The sequence below is a fragment of the Pleurodeles waltl genome, chromosome 10 (genome assembly GCF_031143425.1).
Source record: "Pleurodeles waltl isolate 20211129_DDA chromosome 10, aPleWal1.hap1.20221129, whole genome shotgun sequence".
In the NCBI taxonomy this organism is placed as follows: domain Eukaryota; kingdom Metazoa; phylum Chordata; class Amphibia; order Caudata; family Salamandridae; genus Pleurodeles; species Pleurodeles waltl.
Window position 1 is genome coordinate 571,209,242 of NC_090449.1, and position 22,947 is coordinate 571,232,188.

General features: G+C 41.9%; 1 protein-coding gene across 3 annotated transcripts in view; it reads right to left on the bottom strand.

Moving 5' to 3' along the window:
* Window positions 1–22,947, bottom strand: part of HHATL (hedgehog acyltransferase like) — a 337,378-nt gene that overhangs the window by 183,104 nt on the left and 131,327 nt on the right. For all 3 annotated transcript variants that reach the window (XM_069211017.1, XM_069211018.1, XM_069211019.1), the window contains exons 10-11: window positions 8,899–9,100; window positions 4,533–4,674 (exon numbers count right to left, since the gene is read on the bottom strand). In XM_069211017.1, the coding sequence (XP_069067118.1) occupies window positions 4,533–4,674; window positions 8,899–9,100 (344 nt within the window). The remainder of the gene's footprint in view (window positions 1–4,532; window positions 4,675–8,898; window positions 9,101–22,947) is intronic.

The window sequence follows — 22,947 nt, forward strand, 5'->3', positions numbered from 1 at the left end:
GACTCCTTCATCTTGCTGTTTTCCTTCCAAAAGCCCACCTTTGCCACAAATGCAGGACAAACATTCATCATTACTCATTCACACAGTAATTGCAGTCATCCACTCCATAGGCCCAGAAAAGATCAACATGAATTCGAGGTATATCAGCAAGCAGATTTAGGGCCTCTCTGTTCCCTTATGTTCATACACCTGCCCTCCAGTAATGCTATGCAGCAACTGCAGCATACTAATGGGGTTGAGATAAAGGCTGTCCAATGCAAATATTGCCCTTCCATGCTTACTTCGGTCATAGACAATAGCTGGCTTCCGTCGTGATATGTTATGTTATATTGATTTGTATAGTGCACTAATCACCTGAGAGGGTATCCAGGTGCTTGGATAAGTGTGTAGTTTTATGGTACTCAAGGTTCTTATAAGAAGAGCCATGTCTTCAGCTTCTTGCGGAACTCAAGAAGTGAGGTGGCTCTGATGTAGAGGGAGGTTGTTCCACGTCTTGGGTGCAATGTAAGAGAATGAGCGACTTCCTATTTTCATTTTGCGGATGCGGGGAATGTCTGCAAGTGAGTGTGAAGCAGAACGTAGGAGTCTGGTGCGTTTGTGAAAGTGTATGCAGCTGTTCAGGTGTTCCGTTCCTGTGTAGGGCTTTGTATGTGTGCATGAGAAGTTTGAATTTGTTGCGCCTGTGAATGAGGAGCCAGTGAAGCTTCCTGAGATGTGCAGTGATATGGGTGCGGCATGGGAGGTCGAATATGACTCAGCAGATGGATGGTCTGAAGCCTGTGTAGGAGTTGTTTGGAGATTCCAGCATAGAGAGTGTTGCCATAGTCCAGCCTGCTGGTGATGAGTGCTTGCATGACAGTCCGTCTGGTGTTCTGAGACAACCATTTGAAGATTTTCCCAGCATGTGTAGGATGTGGAAGGTGGAGGTGCACACTGCGTTGACTTGAGCTGTCATATTGAGTTTGTCATCCAGGACGATCCCTAGATCTCTTGCGTAGTCTGTGGGTCTGGGTTTTGGTCCTAGCTACGACGACCCTTCGAAACCGTCTTCAAAATATGGTCTTCAGCAAAATTCTAAAGCTGCCATTTGCCTTAGCCTAATGATTTTGCCACATGACTGCCGCACATGGAGGCATCTCATTTAGCAGAGTCCCAAATGACCTGCAGTCATCCTCTGTATGGAACCTGGGAGTTTGCGGGCTTTCTTCAAAGGCTACCAACTGGTTCTAGGGTGTTTACAGCCCCAGTAACAGGGCATGCCAGGCCAGCCACTCCATCCTTTCATCTGCTGCAGCAGGTATGATGTGAAGTGAAGCAAAGGCTTGACTTTGCCCTGTTCTCCCTCTTGAAGAATACAACACATCTAGCTTCTGGTTGCACCTAATAAAGGAAGTTTCACCTGCCCTAAACTTTACTCATGATTTAATGAGCAAGAGCTCATACTCAGCCTTTATGCCTAGCCAATCGCACAGGTACCACCCACCCCATTTGAGAGCTCGACTCACACCAAAATGAAAACTCACCACCATTCAACCTATTTCACTATCACTATAGCACCTTCCCCACATACGTGTGCTCAGATACAACCCCCAAAACACATTTGCAGTTTACAAAACACCAAATATGAAGAAAAAAATGAATACTTTGATAAATTAAGATAGATCCTGGAAGGCTTTTCCCTTATTTCACCTACTTGAGCAAAAACAGGAGTGAGACAGAGTTTAGGGGAGTGTAATTTTGGGGCACCAGGGCAAAAAAGGTTTGCTTAATTTGCTCCTCTGTTTTTCCAAGTAAAAATAATACCAGTACATGTAAAAAGCACACAGCTTGATATTTGGTCACCTTAAGATGCTTTGGCAGGATTCAAACCTTATTCTGGGGTAGCTTGTGTGACCAAAGGCACAAGACCTTGCAACAGCTCCTTGGTGGTTCAATGCACTGCAGAAGACAATATCAGCAACATACAGGCCATGGTGTGACTGCCTGTGGCGTCCTGTGCACATGAAAAAGGATAGCCATGATATGGGGAAGATTTGATAAGCTACTAATATGGAAGCCATTGTGGTCCAGTGGGTGGTTCCTAACTTCCAGCCAAATAACCAAGGTTCTAATCCTGGTGTTGGCACCAGGTGAGTGATGGTGGCGAAGTAGAAGTAAGTTGGAGTCGGGCCTGGATGGCGAATTGGTAAGTGTGTATTTGCACGAGAGAGTGAGACTTTGGAAACAGAGCTAGAGCAGATGGGATCAACTCCATGTCTCTAGCTTACTTAAGATGCAGGGGTTTACCCCATGACCATTTCCAGGACCAGAAGGAATCACCAGAAGTCTTTCTTATCTCTTTCTGCCCTTACCTTAGTTGGACAATCAGGTGTGGAGATGCTTAGGCCTCAAAAGGAAAAAAGTTAGTAAATTACATGATGTTAAACATGAGGCATAGAATTGAATGATTCTAGTGAGAGGGCATTTCCTCAGCTTCTACTCGATTAAAATGTGATTACTAGCCTTTTATCCTAAATGGTATATGCATTCATGAGATGCAAACCATCTGACCCTGGACAGACCAATCTTGGTAGCAAGGCAGATCATTTCCTTATTCTCGATTGAAGAACTATCTAACTATTGCAGATAAAGTAAGTGAAGATGATCCAGCTGAGGTTTGACTAATGAAAGCGTTTTTGTAAAAAGTCTTGTCAGCTCAGAAGTAATATAAAACGATTAATCTTCGCAAAAATGTAATCACATGAAACTACCATCCAGTAAGAGAATATCTGTATATGATAAATTGAAAACATGGCACATTTTCTTTTAAAATATAATAATATTTCCTAAAAAAACAAACTGCCACTCATTATACGACATTAGCCTTGAGCTAGGCTTAGCTAGGTAACCATCACTATCACTCACTGGAGCACGTCCCCAATGTCCACCAACCCTCTAGTACAACATTGGTATTTAAAGCTAGCAAGCATTTTGGGCTTGTCTAGGTTCCTCCTACCTACCAAGACAGCCGCTGTAAGAGGTAGCGGGTCCACAGGGGACCTGATGATGCTCATGCCCAGCTCTTATTTGTCTTGCCCCCTTCTTAAACCTCCCCACCCCAGCTGCTGAATGTGTCAGAAAAACAGACACTGCACATTGCCACCCACAGGAATGTGTCCAAATGGTTTCACACACACTCATATACATATATGTATAGATATGTGTTTGTGTTTGTATATTCACTGAAAATAAGGTTAAAGGGATGTTATAGTTAGATGAAAATGTCAGTTAAAACATAACGTTTTAAACTAACAAACCACTGAAATTCACTGGTTATATAGCTATCTCAAGTAACTATAACTTGTGTCCTAAAGTAACTATTACTCATGTCCTTGCCATGCACAGTGTTGTTATCAATAATATAATTTCAAATGTGATTAGGGATGTTAGCAATGCAGTCATTAAACATGTTGTGGATCTGCTGCTATTCTCCAAGAGCTGCTCTAGGACTCGTGGTAAACCCATCCCCCACATGGCCCAGTGGGTTAGGGTACCCCTATCTTGCCCCTTCTATCTTTTTTTATTTTATTTTGTAGGGTTCAGGGATTGAGTGTGCGAGTCATTAAGATGGTGGGCGCAAATTTGCTATCAGGTTGTGGCCAGCCAGTCACAACGCATGCTTAAGCATGCAGATCTAAGGATCCATTGAACCGCAGCTTATAATATAGATACATTTGGAACATCATTTTCTCAAAACCTACTGAACAGATGTACACCAAATCATAAAAACATGCTTTGTAGATAAAGATCCAGATTTCTGCCAGATTTGGAGCAATTCTTTTCAGACGTTTTTGCAGTTATGCTGTTCAATTTTCCTATGAAGAATTACATTGGTAAAAATTGGTTTGTGCCATCGCCCCCCTTCCGGTTCTTTCATGGACTCTGCTTAACGGATCACCCCGAAACCTTCCAGGAAGAAGCTGAGGTGGACGAGACTTTTAAAAAAAGGTTTGTGAAGATTTATCAAACACCGTAAAATGTATTACCAAACAAAAATCCATCTCCTGTGGAAATAAGGTCCTAACTATAATTACCTAGTGGCGACTGCCCCTGTGTAATTAAACTTTGTAGGCGGTCCCAGCACTTTAATCTGTGGCCCAATGTTTGCCACCTTAAAATTCCCTTCTAGAGATGTCACTGATTGTAGGTAACAGATGATGAGATAAACTCGCAAGCCAGAAACATCAGCTGTCACTTGCAGCATTATCAAATGGGCAGTGTGTACATCCAGACAGAAAGACCCTTCACAACTTGGTGGCACGCACCATCTATTTCTATAACAGGAGCACCATCCTTTTGCTTATGTTAATTTGCTAACCTCTCAGAACTCTTGCTACATCTCTAGCCCAGGAATGTCTTGAATGGTGTAAATAGTTGGGCATATTGAAGAAGAAAGATATCCCATTTGAAACATGGCCCTTCTTCCCTTTTGAATGCACATACGATTATAATATCCATTCTGAATCACAGTGAATGAATTAAGGTATTTTTACCTGTAATAAAAATCCTCTTGGAAACAAGCAGAGCGAAATCCAAACTGTTCAGTGATAGGACGTTGTAAAGAATAATGGCCCAAAAGTTGGCAGCACCAAAGAGCCCCCTGATTCTCCGAGACATTGCTTCTGACATGTTGGCCTATCAATAACATAAAATGAGAGATTACAGTGAAAGAAAATGAAATCAGTAAACACATTTAATATTGGATATTTAAAATGCATAGGCAGGGCCAAAGTGTTGGGATTTGGGGTGCACTATATAGTATGGCTGGGTAGCCCTACCATGCAGTACACTCACAAATACTGTCATGGGTCCTGTCAGGTACGATTACTCTACCTTAAGCTCAACCCTAGGTAGCTGTGGCTGCGAACACTAAGATTTGGCAAAGGAACAGTGTGTAAAGCATTTAACAACACCAAACAAAAAATAAAGTCATACAACATGAAAAAAACAGGACACCAGGTTAGATAAATAGATAAGAGTTTTATGTACCTTTATATACCTTGATCATCAAAATCCACCAGAGGGTTCCAGAGATATAGCTTTTTAAAGGAATAAATAACTTTAGCATCAACCACAAACAAGCATTGGTCAACAAAAACTTTAGATGTTTGGAAAAGTTAGTTCTGCAACTCCAGCTGAGTTCGGCAAACAAGCCCGCATAACAGAGGTTCAAGGGACCAGAGAGGATACTTTGGACAGTCACCTTGCCACCAGAGCGTTTTTAGATCAAGATCTAAACATTACAGGATGACCGACACAGACAATAATGGAGTGGTCCTGATGCTGAGGGATGCTTAGGGATGATCTGGATGCTGTGCGGTCCACTGGGATGAAGTCCAGTCGAGTCCTCGGTCCACAGATGAGTGGGGTGACTCTGGGCACGGATTTCAGGGTCAGCAAACAGGGGTGTCATTTGTATCTCTGATAAGTGCCCTGAGGGGACCACCCAGTCACTAACTAATGGGCTACTGGGTCCCCTCCTACCTATTGACGAAGTTCCTGTGATGCGTGCCTTCTGGCTATCCCAGAGGGCCACATTCTTGTCCCCTTCAAGATGGCAAAACCCGTCCTTGGCTGTAAGGACCTTGGTAGGCCAACCATAGAAGTGTGGCTATCACATGGCTACACACTGCTGGAAAACCAATTTGTGAACTGATTTTCCCTCCTCTGTCCCTCGCGTTACCCTGTACGCAGGAAACAAAAGCTATCCTGCCAGAGAGTGTTGTCACAGCGACCTTTCAAAGGCGGCTTCATTGTTTATGCTTGCCTTTTAGGCTAACACCCCGGGCAACCATCCTACGAGAGGAGGTCACACCTTCCAGTGTGGCTACAGCCTTTGTTCCTGGCCTGGGGGTCATTCACATGTCTCACCTGGTGGGCATAAAGCTGTGTGTGTACTAATGCCTTTGTGAGGTCACTGGACTAGCTGGGGCACAGAGCGGCAACTTCATGAAAGTTGCTTACCTTTGAAAGTGACATTAATTTCGAGTTGGCCATCAGGTCACATTTAATGTCATGATTAATTTGATACCTTACATGATTGACTTTGGTAGACTGGATCAAAAGTTATCCAGGTTGGGATGCCACCTGGTAACTCTGTTTTAGCCAAGGCGGCTACCAACTTTACCCACAGCAAAACAACAATTTAGAAGTGTTGTTGCTAAGACATACCGTAGAACATGTGTCCTACTTACCAAAATATAGGTCTCTGCCATTTAACTCAATAGGCCTTCCTTAGGGGAAACTTACATATAATGTTAAGGGATGGGGTGGCTTGCCATAGCATAAAATAGCAAAGTTGAACTGACAGTGTAACCACTGTTCTTTCAGTCTACTGTGGCAGGACAGGGGTCATTTTGTATTTTATCACATGAAGGGTAGCACAAACAGTGCTGCGGCCCTGAGTGGACACTCTGTGTTACATGCCCTTGGTACCCTGGGTACCATATACCAGGGACTACACTGATCCTTTGGATGGTGGAAATTAAGGGCCTGATTTAGAGATAGGTGGATGGGGTTACCCCGTCACAAGCGTGACGGATACCCCATTCGCTGTATTATGATTCCATTATATCCTATGGAAATCATAATATGGCAGACACAATATTCGTCACGTTTGTGATAGAGTAACTTGTTCGCCAAACTCTGAATCAGGCCCTAAATATTGTTTCCTAACTTTCATGGGACCTTATATTTTTCCAGTCATTTTTCATGCCATCCATGTTTTTCTCTGACTCTCTCGCACTCTCTCTCTCACTATTTGTCTCTCTCACACACACACACACACACACTCACACTCACACCTAACTCCCCCCACAAACCCACACAAACATATCTTACATCTGCAAACACCGAAGGATTTTTCTTGCAAATGCAATGAGTGTGAAGTCTTCATCCTTTTATTTTCAGCTGAACAGCTCTAGCCAGCATCAAACTTAGATCAACACATTCTCCATTTTGAACGTCAGCCTCTTTGCCCTGAAAGCGAAATCTCTTGACTTCCTTTTGAGCAAGTAACAAGAACCAGAACGTTCATGCTCATATCATCTCAGTAGCTAAAGGAACACAATTTAAATGCAAACTCTTTGACGAATGAAACCTTTAATCCTCAACAAGTAGATCAATCTCTTGTGTTTGGACTACAGTAACTCCCTCTACATCAAAATTCTAAAAACACAACTTGCTCCTCTCAAAGCAGCCCTATGGTGTTATACTAGCCACTGGCTCAGATAGTTTGACCACCCTTTGCCAATCCCAATCTTCTTCAGACAGGGTTGGATTGGCCATTTATTCCATTTGGCATTTCTTTGGGGAGCTGGAGCCTTTGGAGGGTTTTTAAAAATTGGATGGCTACTGCTCTGTCTTCAGCTCCCTGAAGATAGTGGCAGTAGAAGCAAAAAGAGAAAAAGGGATAAAAAAGAAAGATATAGGAATAGAATGGGAGCTAGTTTGAATGTTTTCATCGGGGTTGGTTTTGGTTTCCAGTCAGGATGTGCCCTTAGGTGGCTTCACATAGAGGCCAGAGTATCCTCAAACTAGCCTGCATCACTCATAAGGCAATACATCGTGCTGTTCCAAAATGTCTTTCAGACAAAGTATCCAAGGTGGATAGGATCACTATTGGACCTCTCAGTCTCTTCTTCTCGAAATGCTAACCTTTTAGAAGACAAAGGGCCTGATTTAAGAAATGTAGCACTGCACCCAGTGCAGCACCACATTTCTTGTGCCCCTTAGCGCCCCCCTAACGCTACCATGTGTGTGCCATATCTAAGATACAGCCTGCCATGGAGTTAGGGAACTATCATCAAAATGTTTGATGATAGTTCATAGCTTTGCAGGATTAGCATAAAAAATTTGAAGCTAATCCTGCAAATCCCATTGAGGCCCATTGTAAACAATGGTGTGTCTCCTTTTAATGCCTGCTCCGAGCGCGACATGGCACAGGTATAGTGTTCCACAAAGGGTTACAAAGTGGAGCAATGCGTGGATTGCACCACTTTGTAAATTTGGCGATTTTGGCCTAGTTGGGCCACATTAGCTTAAAAATATGACGCTAATGTGGTGCAAGGAGGCACAAGGGTTTTTTAAATCTGCCCCATAAACTCTGAAGCAATCTTTCTCAGGAAGTGTACCCTGAATATGGAACGCTTTGCCACCACCCTTTAGGATAATCTGCTCTTAGCAGAGTTTTAAAAGAGAAACATTGGGCCCTTTTATTCTGGGAGTGTGTGAAATTCGTGTAATTTGTTTTGCATTATTACATAAAATTCGCCAAAAATTGCAAGAAATTAAGCAAAACTATGTGAAATGCAAAACTGGCATTTAGCGCTATATTGTTCTATGAATTGCGTCCTCTTGTCCGTTTTGGAGGTGAATATGCATTTTGCCCTAAAAAGATAGCTAAAAAAAACGACCGTCAGTAGCGTTCCAGTCATTCCCGTACTCCTGTACATGCCATAATGGCGTAATCTAGTGAATTTTGAATAGTAAGCGTCATGTGAATTCACAAAATTAAGAATTACACTGATTTAAGAGAAATGGCGCCCGTGTGTAATATGAATCATCGTCAAAGTAGATAGGTTAAATCTGGCCAAATTCTTTTAAATAACCCTTACATTTTAATTGACCAAGAAGATATCTAGGACAATTGACCTTTTCTAAAAGTGTCCTTGTATTTTGAATTGCTATACGGATACAACGTATCCAACCCACACATAGGATTTTACATAGGTTCTCACCCTCTAAGCATGTTTACCCCCAACGTAAACCAGCTGTGCTTCAAGAATTCTCAATTTTTAACTCCAAATATCCGACTATTTTTGATAAACATGTTTCACGATGTGGGGAAACCTTACTTACTTCCATACCAGCAAACGGTTGCAGCTGGAAACATTTCTGTACCCAGAGCTCAAAGTTTAGGCCAAAACAGTTGAAAAAGGACCAGATATAAACAATTTCACAAGGGCCGAGCCACAGGGTAGTGACTGCAAAGGTGGACACGGTGGCCATCAGCTCCTTCACAATGTCATCGTGATTTTCTCCAAGGAAGTCGTAGACATACCTAAGGAATTAAACATGAGACACTTTGATTAGCGCTTAGGTTTCAAGGAGCTGCAGAACGACCCCGCAATCAGTGAATGTGTGTGAAACTCATTCAACAGAGGCAATGTATGAAGGACATGCCTGACATTTCGCCTCATAGCATAAATACTAACATTAGTTCTGTGTACATAACTGCAACCTCACAGCTTGATTTGGAAATAAACTACTTCAAAAAGAAAACAGGTCAATCATTTTTGTGAGTTAAATCTGACAGATTTGTACTTTTTTTAATGTGTTTTTTTGTCACAGTTTTTGACATTCCCATGTGCATTAAAATTGATAGGTGTAAGTATCACTATATTCCACTTATCGTTCTTGGACGAGTAAAGGATTGTTTTGGCTTTACCAGGATTTGAACCTGTGGCCTGCAGACCAACTCAAATATCAGCAGCAATCACATAACTAGCTGAGTAACATCCTGGCAAGACAGCTCTAAATCAGGAGAGCAATATTGTACTGTCTCCATGTAACTTTGAACCACTGCCACGCGATTTACACTGACATTTGCACTCGTGGTCAACGCAACAAGCAACATTTTTGCACAACGTAGCCAAGGCATTAACAGCATTTTTTTTAAAATTAGTCGGTGTATGCAAACATGGGTTTATGATAAGTACACAATTTCCTGACACTAGTGCAAAAATTGCTTGATACCACTGCAAAACTGACAGGTATGTGTTTCATTTGGAAAATCTAGCCATTTTTTTTTCATGTACAAACCTGCATTTCGTACATATTCCTAATATTATTACGGTACCCTGATACGTGGGTATGATTCTCGCTCTGTGCCAAGTTCACCTTTCTTCAGAAACATGACAATATCGATCAAACTCCAAGATTGAGGAATTTCTTGTGGCTTGTCTATCCCTTTGATTATTTTGACTAAAACTGCTGCCAATATCACGAAAAACATCCTGTAGAATTCGATTGTAATAGCATATTCGCCCACAGTTTTTTCCCCTCCTCAAAAACGAATATATAGCCATAAGAACCCCTTTTAGAGTGATATTTCCAGTCAATACATTATTCTGCTGATTGGTTGGTCCCAGTAAATCACATTGCTCTAAATATAATTCTGTCACATTAACAGTGGGATGTATATCTTCAGAATACAACCTATAAAATATAACTAAAATGACTTGATAATTGAGTGAGGATTAGATACCAAGTTGACATCTTTATCTTTTATATGTTTTTATTCCTGCAAGATTCTGTTCTTCTCTTGTTTTATATCCCAAGACGCGTTCTATCGAATCCATATACTCCTAAATCTTCCTTTTATGTGAAATATCTGCTGCAGAGCTTTCTCTAAAATATCGAAGTTGTAATGCCAGACATTCATGCATTTCTAGGTAAATATCTTGTTCATCTCAAAGATTTTAGCTGAAGCACCCGGCTAAGTTCTGTTTCTGATTGTCTGAGTTCAACCTTGTCGCGTTCATGTTATTTTTTTGTTGCTGATTTGTCATAGATGTTTTTAGATTATCCATGTAAAAAAGTGTTAAAACCATCCCATACCACAATGAATGATGTCATAACTAAGTTAAATGAGAAATATTACAGTATAGCAATAATCATAATCGTACAAAATTCTACATCTCTCAAAAGTGTCTGCTCAGATATACATGAGGCCAATTGCTCCAGACTGAAAAGTTAATAACAAAGAGTTCTGGACAAATATAATATGTAAGCATATTTCAACATGAACATGTCACAGCATCTCTTGTGATACAAAGGCCATGCCTATGAGAGAGAGTTTATTTGTGGGAGCAAGAAACATAGGTAGTTTGGATAATTTTTGTTCTTTGATTGCCAAATATCAACTAGACTATGAGTTTCTATTAACAAAAATAAGGCACTCCTAGCTCTTCACATCCTAAATAATGAGGAAGGATTAGTAAAATAAATGTTAAGGGTTAATTGTTCAGCTGAAATCTCCATTCAAGATTACTGATCCGCTCCAATTAGAGTTTTTTATGTCAAAAAAAAAAAATCGAACATGGGTCATTGTTATTTGGAACAACCACACAAAGGGTGGTGGGATGAATGCTTGCAAATAGTTTCACCACTGGCAATCCCTCAACGTGGCATTCCAACCCGTTATTTTTTTGATTAACATGCCACATCAGATTAGAGCCAGGCATATACAAATCAGCCTAGGTCCTGCTCTAATAGGAATAATCCTATTTAAACATCCAAGCCAGGTCCTCTCTAAACCAGAACACAAGCAACCTAAGACTGGTTATAGTCTATTTGGACCTCTTTAGTCAGGTGAGGCTTGGTTCCAGTGGCAAGGTGAGCACAGGGCTCACATTCAGGCACACCATTGACCGCTCAGGGCTTTACATCAAAAATATGAAAGGTGGTTGGAGGAATGCTCGCAAATAGTCTAACCACTGGCAATCACTTCAGGGAACATTCTAGTCAGTCATTTTTTTGCCCACAATGCTACCTCACATTAAACCCAGCAAGGCTTGGCAGTTTGGGCTAGATTGTTCCTACTGGAGCAGGGCCAAGGCTGTTTTATATATCAGTGGGTTTAATCTGAGGTGACAGGATGGGCAAAAAAAAATGGTCTATGATGCAGCCTGATTAGTTACCAGTGGCCGAGATTCAAGCATCACATTCATCAAATTTTTGTGTTTGTCATCTATATTTGAATAATATTCTGCAGAAACCACAAACATCTCATTATAAAATAAGTTGAGCAATTGCTTATAATCTGCACAAATCAACAATCAATCTATTAACCCTTACAGAATTATTTTTTGCAGGAATTGTTACCCCCTTTAACACATAGGTGTTGTGACATGCAAACTATGTTATCATATCCTTTGTGTCTAAAGAGAGAATGATTTTTAAATATGATATGGGGCAGATTTAAGAAAAGTGGCACTGCACCCACTGCAGCACCATTTTCCTTACACCTCTTAGCGCCCCCCAACCGCCACCATGTGTGCGCTGTATGTAAAATATGGCACACAATGACGCAGAGTAGGGGGCAAAAGCGTCAATAGTTTTTTTACACTATTGATGTACTCTGCAGGAGTAGTGCCAAAATATTGGAGCTACTCCTGCAGAGTACAAAGGGGCCCATTATAAATAATGCAAGCCCCCTTTTAACACCTGCTCTGAGCAGGCGTTAAAAGTGTCATAAAAATAGTGCAAGGAAATATCTTAGATTTCCTTGCGCCGTTTTTTCGGTCCCCCTAATGGGGGAATGCCCGCTTTGGATACACTATGCCTGGTGCAGGCATAATGTGGGACAAGGGCTTACAAAGTGGCACAATGCATCCATGCTGCCACTTTGCAAATATGGCGTGGGGAAAATGCCACATTACCGCCACCTTAGTGCAAAAAAAGTGACCATGTGGCACGCTAAGGTGGCGCTAGGGGCTTTTAAATATGCTTCAATATGTGTTTTGATGAAGCACATTAAATCTGGTTTAAGATGACCCAGATCTTTGCATACCAACTTTGTCTTATGGAGCTATTGAGGCCTTTTATAATCCATCTAACAATAATTAATTTAGGCATTAAATCAGTAAGGTATATTTCTTGGCATCAAAACATAACCCTTGATCGGCATTTAACCAATCTTAAGCTCCTGATGTAACCAGAAATGTCTGTTACCCTTCTTTTCATTTTACTGTTGTTCTCAACCCCACTTCAACGACCAACCTCCAACGTGCCCCCACCCATTAACCCCCAACAGAACTCCCTTTTCTCGTGAATATCAACCCAACTATAGCTGTGAAATATAGTACGAACTAAGTAGGTCCCTCTTCACACCTACTTTCCACCCACAACAAAAAAATAGAATAAAAAATACAAAAAATAATTTAATCCTATCCCAGGCTCATCAACTAACATTTTATTAAATATCTATCTATCAGGTATTAATCAATGCCTTTGATATTTGTAGTGTTCCCCGTTTTCCCACCCTTGCACTTCTTCAATAATTAATTTGCTCCTGTTTCGGATATTCAGAAAAAGGGGACTCCATTTCTAATAGTCTGTCTTTCAGCAGGTTCTTGAAGAAAGACCCCGAGACCCCAATTCATGAAGGGGATAAATCATTTTACATGGTTGCCACCTGCATTCTACAATCAGGTTGGGCACAAAAAGATATTTCTCTGGCTGAAGTCAGGGCTTTAGGGTGAACACACTCATTATTCAGCTGCCTTAAAAGAAACTTTCATTTATACATATATATCTTAATAGATCTAGACTGTGGGTCAGATTTAGATCTTGGTGATGTTACCACCAATCCGCGTTAGTGGTGGGCCCGAAATGTCAACAGTGTTCTGTCAGCCGTATTTAGATGTATTGCGTCTGAGCCAAACCCTGCCATGATGGAGCGCTCTCCCTAGCCGTCAGGCAGAAGGGGAACCCGCCAGCCGTATTTAGATGTTACAGCTGGACAGTTGGTGTCCTATCAGCGGTTTGCTGATTGAGGGAGGACATCGCTGGACTGAATGGACATCGGACAATGCAGTGGCTGTGGAATAGAGGTAGGTCACAAACACACACTCTAGCATTCACATATGCATCCCCCTGCATCACACATGACACAACAGACACAACACACCACATACTCGTATCCATTGCCATTACACTACAACACAACACTTACATGCTACAAAGACACATGTATGTACATCCATCACACAACATACACACACTAGTGACACTGCACCCACATACAACACAACCACAACAACCAACAGTCATCTACATAAACACATGCACACACAAGCACACTTCACGACAGTGACCAACACACAACGACATGCACCTGAGTTCTGCACGCAACACAACACAACATACACAATATCCATGCCATAAGCAAGTGTCAAGCATACTGACACAACCATATCACCCGCTACACCTCCTTCAACCTCACACTACCAATCGCATTGCACGCACACATATACGTGCTGACTCACACACAACTCGAAGCACATGACAGGTACAGGTCCCCTTGCAACGTGCACACATCAGCACAGTTGACAAATGTCAATGTACCGTCATTGTGGTGCCAGCATTCATTTGACAATGAATACTGATACCATAATGACGGCTGTGTATGTGTTCAATGTGTGTTGTGTACCACTACGTACCCACCCATGTCTGACCCACTCATATCCTTGACACGTGCTGCCTTGGGCCGGCCAAACATACATGTGCACTAGGCTCTCTCCAACCCAGCACTGTTTTGACGGGTGAATTTGTGAGTATCATTACCTTCTGCAGCCTCTTTAATCCAAAAACTCCTGAGGCTAATTCATCCATGTCCCTTAGATTCCATTGAATATCGTTGTCCTTATTCTCCTCATTCAGTTGATCCAGGAGCCTTGCAGTTGTAGTCTGGGATTCTTTAGTTCATTTTTCAGTTTCTCATAAGCGATTATATTATGCTAGAATTGATTTGGCAATTTTCTGGCTTGATTTATGTGTACACGCTCAATGTGTGCATCAGCACAGGTAGCCTCAAAAAATGACTGTCTCCTCCTAATGGGTCAAAATTATTTGAAAAATTGCCTTGAGAGATGGCTTCTCAAATTCAAAAGAATTCCTGCCAGCAGTGCAAAATATACTCAACATATTTACTGATGGCTCTTTTTATCTGTATTTGACTTTACAGCTTCAATAGTGTTTCTGGTTTCCTCCTTCAATTCAAACTTAGTCTCCTCTCCCACCCTCCTCTAACCTTTTAGTAGGTGTAGGAGTTTTTTTATTTTTATGGAAGATCCCCCATTTGTGTCTTTGCTTTAGTACCTATTTGGGTGGACCCATTCCTACCACCTAAAGTAGGGTAAGGAGGTGTTGGTCTGACCTTATGTGTAACTTGTTTGTGATTGGACCATTTGTGGCTTCTGTATAACCTTTAGAAAGCATTGATAAATCCACAGAAATTTAGCCTTTGTTGGCAGAAGATGGCTTTGGTGGCATATGCTTATTCATATCTTTCATGGTATGAGTTTTATCTGCTGATAAAGTGTGATTTGAATCAAATTGTGTACTATGGTGCTTGCTTCTGTCAAAAGTGATACCATATAATGCTGCACCTCCTAGCTGGCTAACTCTGAGGCTTTACTTTTTCATTTATTTAAGATTTTTTTTGTCTTTTCATCTACAGTAGGTGAAGTGGTCATTTTATTGTTTTTTCCTTCTTTCTTCTCCCGGGACTGATCAACATAGATATGAGATTTCTTGGAGTTTCAGAATCCTATGTTTTAAACTTTCAGTGACTGTTATTGCCAGAGGCCCTAATCCATCCTCCTCCACAGGGGGTGCATTATAACTTATGAAAAACGTAATAATGGTGGAACCTGAGTCTTATACAAGATGAATCCCATTGTTACAATCCTTCAACAGTCTCCAAGTGTTTTGGGAAAAAGCCACTGTACCTCTTCCGCTAGTTGCTGAGATTGCCAGGTCTTTTCAAATTATCTTATCCAGGATAATGTTAGAGAATTTGTTGAAGCATATAGAATCCTTTGTGTCTGGCATAATTTCCTCACTTGTACTAAAACTGAAATGGCTGCAATGAGCTTCACTCACCAATAAGGAAGCAAGAAGAATCAGCCATGCATATTCCCACGAGAGAGTTCAAAGAAATAGCACAGGACTTGTCGGTTAGGTGGTGTTCCTCATTATCTGTCTGGTCCTCCCACAGCCTGCTCCTCAACCCTGGTGTTCTCTGTTGCAGCCATCATCAATATTGGGGATAATCGCAACATACCAGTGATGAGTTGGCACGGAACACCAAAAAGTCTTTTTTGAGGAAGAACCGGCACCTCTGAATGTCATCCTGCTTGTCTCTCCACTCTAGGAGGATACATTGGAGGAATACCTGTCAACACCAACAGATTTCTACCCTCAAAACCCGGAGCCATTCATAGCAACCATCTCCACTAGGCTCAATACAAGCTGGTAGTACTCTGGAGGTAGCACAAAGATTACTGGGAATATAAACGTGTTATCACATCAGTTCTTCCTCTACAGGGGTTTCTGTGGAAGACCCTGCTGCTGACATTCAGGTAGCAGCCTATTTTCTCCTGAGGAGTTCCTTTTATAGATATTAAACAGATTGGGGGAAAGTGTGGAACAATGTGGGACCCTGCCAGAGGTTTTAGCGGAATCAAAAAATAGACCCAGCATCACCCGTTGACCACTCTCTTTCAGGAATCAGTACATTACCTTGAGGGTCTTTGGAATGAGGCTGACTAATGAAATTGCCATGGTTTACTGTGGCAAAAACTGGTGACAGGTTAAGAAAGATCAAGCTTTTGCACAACTATCAGTTGCCAAAGAAAGATTTTCAATCACTGCCACTAAAGTCAGCTCAGTGCTAAAACATGGACGAAATCCCACTTAAAATTGTCAAGAATTTCATTAGACTCAATGAAGTCAGAGTTGCAGGGTAAAGGAGATCCCCAAATCTTAGCCGTTGCAGGCAGCAGAGACATGGGCCATGAACTGGAAGAAAGTTAAGGATCCAGGTTACTTTTTTCAATAGCATGATACAGTGCCCATTTTAAGAAGGCGATGTACAGTCCTAGAGCTGGGGATGTCCAGAATAGCAGTCTCTTAACTTATTAAAAAAAATATACAGGAATTGTCTCCATATCATGTAAGTAAAGGACAAACCATTGTACAGGAAAAGGACAAAACATTATGTACAAATACAGCCACGACCGAAGCAAAAGCCCAAACGTTAAGCGAGCCTCGAAGGCTTGAGCCCAAATCTTGAACTTGAGGGGGTGTGCAGCAGCAAACAGCCCCGGAATTTGGTTGCATTAGGGAAATATATAGAAGCAGAAAACTCCACCAGAACATACTCTATAAATCATATGCAAAACGGGTAGAGCCTTCCTCATTCAAAGACTAACAAACAGGGGCTACACTTGCATGTTTCGGGGATTTTGTGTGAGTGTACTGTCATAGGCAAACCTAGAAGGCAAATATTACCAAGTATATTGCAAACCACATCACGCCCTATAATGTGGAACAGTGCTTCAATAAATGATGTTCTGTTTGCTCAGATAGTCATCAAATCTATCTGCTCTGCACTCCCCATTTTCTCTAGTTAATGTTCGGCATAGGGGGGTATATCCCCGAATGCTGTAATATTCACTGCTCTTAGACAAAATGGCTGAACTCTGGGTAACTGTATCAGTGCTTGTTCCTACAAAGAATCATTGTGCTCCCCATCTGCTAAAGAAAATGACTAACGTCCCTTCTCCTGATCTATTCTCAATAACCGTCTTTTCATTAAGTTGTGTTCAGTGTTGACCCTTTCGAATTTATAATGTGCCCTTGTTCTACTCTTCAAAACCCCTTCCTGGACTTCAAGGTCTATTGCAATCTCTAACTCATATCAAAGCTACAATATTCAACAAAGCTGTTAAAGAACACTGTCAGAGAGGAGGGTCAGTCTTGCTTACATGGAAAACTGATTCAGGATTTTTCTCTTTGGTTGGCAGGCAAACTGCACAGAGCAGCAGATATTTGAGGTGCCATTGCACGCATCCAATCAAATCTGTCAGATTCGTTTTACAGTTTTACCATGAGTTCCAATAAAGTTTGAGTTATTTATGGTTTGGAATTACAGCTCTAAGTTGGTTTTGTTCTTCATTGTTCAGACATTCTCAATCAGATACAAATATACTTTTTTTTTTCAATTAATCCTTTTTTGTTCTTCATATGGAGCCCCCAAAAGACATTCTTGTTGCACGTTCCATCAAACCTGTATATCCACTGGCTAACACATTTTATTGCTGCCTTTGGCATCTTCTGGTCCTGTGTTGAAAAATGCAGATCATGAGTCACTAAGATGAGGCACTGCCCAAAAGCACTCAGTGGATGGATACGTGTCAACTGGCTCAAACGTGATGCAGCTAAAACTAGCATCATATTTTGTTGGTAACGCTGCAGAACTGTGGACATTGGACACCTGGCCTCCATTGTTAGGGGCTTGCCCCATACCTGCCCTGTGTATGAAAATTCAGCCTTTCTAGTTGAAGGTCCCATCTCCATTAGGACTTATTTGAGAATAGTTATTTATGTATATTTTTTCCACACGTTTTATATATTGTATATGTTCTATGTAGAACCCTTCTCAAGGGAAAGCAGCCTTTACAACACAGCTCCTACCATGCAGTACCTTTACCACACATCCAATACAACGCATATGCCTTTACCAAGCTAAATTTTACTGTTTGGCTGACAAGTGTATTTTTAGGTTGGGTAAGGGTATTTGAGTGGCAGGAGTATTTTTAGGGTTTACTGTGGACAGGGGTATAAGGTTGGCAAAGTTATTCTTAGGTTTTAGGGTGTCTAGGGAATTAGGGTGGCAAGGCCATATTTAGATTTAAAGGTGGGTAAGGTTATTTGGGTGGCAAGGGTATTTTTAGATTTTAGGGTGGCTATGGATATTTGGGTGGCATGGGTATGTTTAGATTTTAGGGTGGGTAAGGGTATTTGGGGAAAAGGGCATTTTTAGGTTTCAAGGTGGGTACGTGTATTTGGGTGGCAAGGGTATTTTTCAGTTTTATGGTGGGTAGGGTATAGGGATCCCAATCCCCCAAACCCTTTCGTTATTAACCCTAACCCCAAAACCATACCCCTAATATACAGTTTTGTTGTAAAGGCATGTGTGATAAACTGGACTTTTCTTGCCAAATAAATTGAAAATGAAAAGTAAAACAGTTGAGCATGAGCGCAAAGAGCTTCACTCGCAGTCAAATATATTGGCAAACGTGCAGTTATCCATATTGATGGCCAAGGCGGTAACAAAATCACCCCATGGTGGGACAAACGTTCAGCATTTACCAATGATAACAAAGCATTTTTGAAAGGCAAGCCTATGAACGCGTGATAGTGATGGGCATGCGGTGGACATAGTTAAAAGCCCACAAATAGATTACAATAGGCCAGAGCGCGTGCACGCTCGACGTGAAAGGGAGCCCTGGAAAGCCATTTGGGAAATAAACAAACATTGGTCAACTGTTTACAATTGCACAGGCCCCATTTGGGCGAGTTCATGATGAGGGATAAAGACAACCAATCCTCATACTTAAGCAGTAGGGGAGCATTAGGAAGCAAGGTTGGATCAATCCCCCAGTTTAGACATGAATACCTGTCATCTCCGCTTCCTCTACAACGCCGTGGGACAGTCCCTGAGGTCCGGGTCCAGCTCTAGTGATAGGTCCACAAATCTACAAACATGTTTGGTTGTTTTAGTGTGCACTGTGGAACCCAGTAAGGAAGTCTCTGTCTCTCTAGGGACCAGTCTCACCCACAGTTCAGATAAACACCCAGAACCACACCATGTGGATAAAGTTTGCCTCCACTCCCATGCATCCGGGACATATTCCCGAGGCCCTTGGGTTCATTTGGCCTACCCGCTTGGGGGGCGGGTGGGTGTGGTGGAGGTAGCACCCTGATCCTTTACTAGGCCAGCATGCACAAAATGTAATGTTATGTACATCTGTCCAGCGCCTCCTTTCCCTGATACTCTGCACAACAGTTTATGTATGGGCACGTGCACGCTCCTTTCCATATACTACGTAAGGAGTATCTTCTAGAAATGCTTACAACTGAAATAAATACAAAATGATTAATAATTAAATACTAACTGAAGATACATATTTGATGGCTGAAGAAATCAAGGCGTTCCTTTTGCTCAGTACAGATGGACAGACATCTGAAAGACCTCTATTTATTTCTACGTAGGAGCTGGACGGTTTCCTGACAGACGTCTGCAGTGCAACTCTTAACTCAGAAATAAGATGCGCTAGCAAGAAACACAGAACCAATCTGTCATTAACTGTTTACAAGAGGAAATAGAAACATCAAATACATAACAGACAACACACAAAGCGAAAAGTGACAATTGTAAAAAACGGAATGTGAAAAGAAGAGACAGAAAGTTTTACATTTTGCAGGCTTGTGGAGCACGGCCAAATGTCTCCGGAATACAAAATATTGTAGACCCCCTCCTTTATTCAGCTAATGGGATAAAGCTGAATTACCTAGTATTAGGTTAGAACAGCATCTGTATTTTCTTTCAGAAAAAAATGTTTCAGATTGGCCAGAAAAACAATGGGCAGTCAGACACCAAATGTGAGCCAGGACAGTCTTCCCTGCCAAATGATATTTCTTTACACCTCAGCACTGAACCATATCTTTCGACAGTCGTGGCAACAAGCTATGTTGCACTCGGAACAGCTGAGAAATACATCGTGTGGTTACTGTACCCAATCCCATCTGCCATGGCCAGCTAAGATTTTGGAAAAGCATAGAAATAATTAGCTCTCCTACTTTTTAGAAGCCCACACCTAATTGGACCCAGCTCATTCTGGCTTCTGCTCTGCCCAAAGTACTGAAATTGCGCTAATATATCTATTTAATTCTGGACCATGGTGGATGTGCTGCTTTGGTCCTACTCAATATTTCTGCAGCATTTAACATGGACTCTCATATCACACTCTCACGGTAAGACTATCCCAATCCGGTATTTGTGGCCAAGCCCTTAAATGGATTCACTTATCTCTCTAACAGATTTCAATCTGCATCTTTACCACTATGTAGATCATCCCCCCCTAAAACCATCTGCTGCATCCCACAAGATTCCTCTCTCAATCCCACCCTCTTTAACGTCTACATGTTCCCTCTGGCCCTCCTGTGCGCTCCTTCAGTTTTGGCATGACATACACTAATGATACACTGATCATCCTCAACATTTCAACCAACATTCCTTCCATTCACGAGGCTTCTTGCTTCCTGCATGCCTGCAGTAGCAGCAGTTCTTTATTTGAGCAGATGGTTGTTGGTTGGGGTCACTGGAACTTCATTTTGGGGACCAGATTCTGTTTTCGCATCAGACATTTCCTAGGAGCAAGAGAGGAATAAACAGACAAAATGGAACAACCAAAACTGTCTGGACTGAAGACTGCCAGGCGTGGGATTCAGATCACCAAGATTTTAACTGCACTGCCACAGGCCTCTGAGCAAAGCTTTGGCACGCACCACTTTTTATTTTTCAAACTAAGCGCCGGGTAGCAGAATGGATGATTTCAACTGTCTAAAACTTAAGGACAATTAAACCAAGGTTATCACCTTCATTAAACATCCTTCACCATGGTCTCCTCTTTCGTTGCCCTGAGAAGTGGACTGTTTCTTTCCCTGACAGTGCAGCAAATCAATCATGTTTCATATTTTAGTTTTTCATTAATCAAAATGCTTATGAAAAAATGTCCTTTCCTTTCTCGCGCTGATCACCTCATTGTCACTGAAGCTCTACCCAGCGGCTACTGCCGCAAATCTTAAGGGAAGGGGCGGGTGTTGGGGGAGATAAAAAAATAATAATATTAATTTTAAAAAAAACTTACCTCTTCCCATCACCGCCTTTTCCTGCTGCATTGATCCTCTTTTGGTGTCCCAGTATTCAGTGGGACACCAGCACAGGCTCCCCAGCAATCCTGGCGCTGCTGTAAGCTAAACCTAGCATGAAAGCAGTGTCAGCATTGGTCTGAGCTGCTTCGTTTGACACTCAGACACAACCTTGGGGTCTGTGCAGTTTCTCCAGCTCAGCTGTTCAACACAGCCGGGCTGGAGAAACCTAAGTGCGCATGTGTGTTTGGCCGGCCTGAGACAGCTGGCCAAGCACACATGCACACTTAGGAGCACTCTCTCCTCCTCCCACCTTCCATGGCCCAGCCTGTCCCTCCATTCACATGCTGCTTGCTGAGCTAGCAGCTGAAAGATTAAACAATAAACAAATATAGTTTCACCTTTCAGCTCCTGGCTTAGCCGGGGGCAAAGTTCCTTCGCCTTTGCAAAGGAGCCACACCTGGGCCCTCGCTACATCCAGATTGGATTATGGCGATGTACTCAATCTGGGACACTCAGCCTATTTTTTTTCAGAGACTGCAGATTATCCAGAATGCCCCACCCCACGATTTTCAGTCTCTCATCTTCTAAAAAAGTCTACATTTGCCCACCATCACAAAACAGTACATTTTAAGTTCCTGGGTTTTATATATAAAGCTCTTAACAATTAGGACCCCGCTCATCTCAAAAACAAATTCACACTCTAATGTCCTCCACATTGTATTCGCTCATCTTCATACTCCCTGCTACTGGTGTTGTGCATCCTATGCAGCCTCTGAAGGTTGTTCTTTTTTCTCTTTGGCCTCTAATTTGTGAAATACACTTCCTCTAGACATCAAAAAATTACACTTGCTTGTCCAGAGGGGATAATCAGACTGCGCTGGATTGGCGTGGTATGGGAATATATGTGTTGCAAAGGAATGGTTGGGAGGGAAACGCTATGCATGTGCTGTGGAGGCTCTGCAGCAGGTGCTCAGACCACTCAGCTATTTTCTCTGAGCAGGGATAGTTTGCCTCAAAGAGAATATTTCTGCTCTTCAAGCCACAACCATTTACTCTTGTGATGCATACTGAAGTCATAAAACGACCCTCTTTAAGTTGGATGTAAGCGTTCGACATCTTGTATACTTAAGTATACTTCTGTGGGCTTCTAGCTATTTCCTTTGTTAGTTTAAGGGTCATTTAAAAATCTTTGCTTGCTAGTGGTCAGTCATGCCTCTGTGTCCCTCCTTTTTTCCTCCAAGGAGCTGGGACCAAGTACTATATATATATGCTTTGGATCTTCATCTCTTGGTTGCAGGGACTACTTTATCATTTCTTTCTCACTGTGGGTACTTGGCGGCCTGTATTTTATTGCAACTTCCCTATACCATCCTTTCCCCACCTCCCACTCCATTGCTTGTT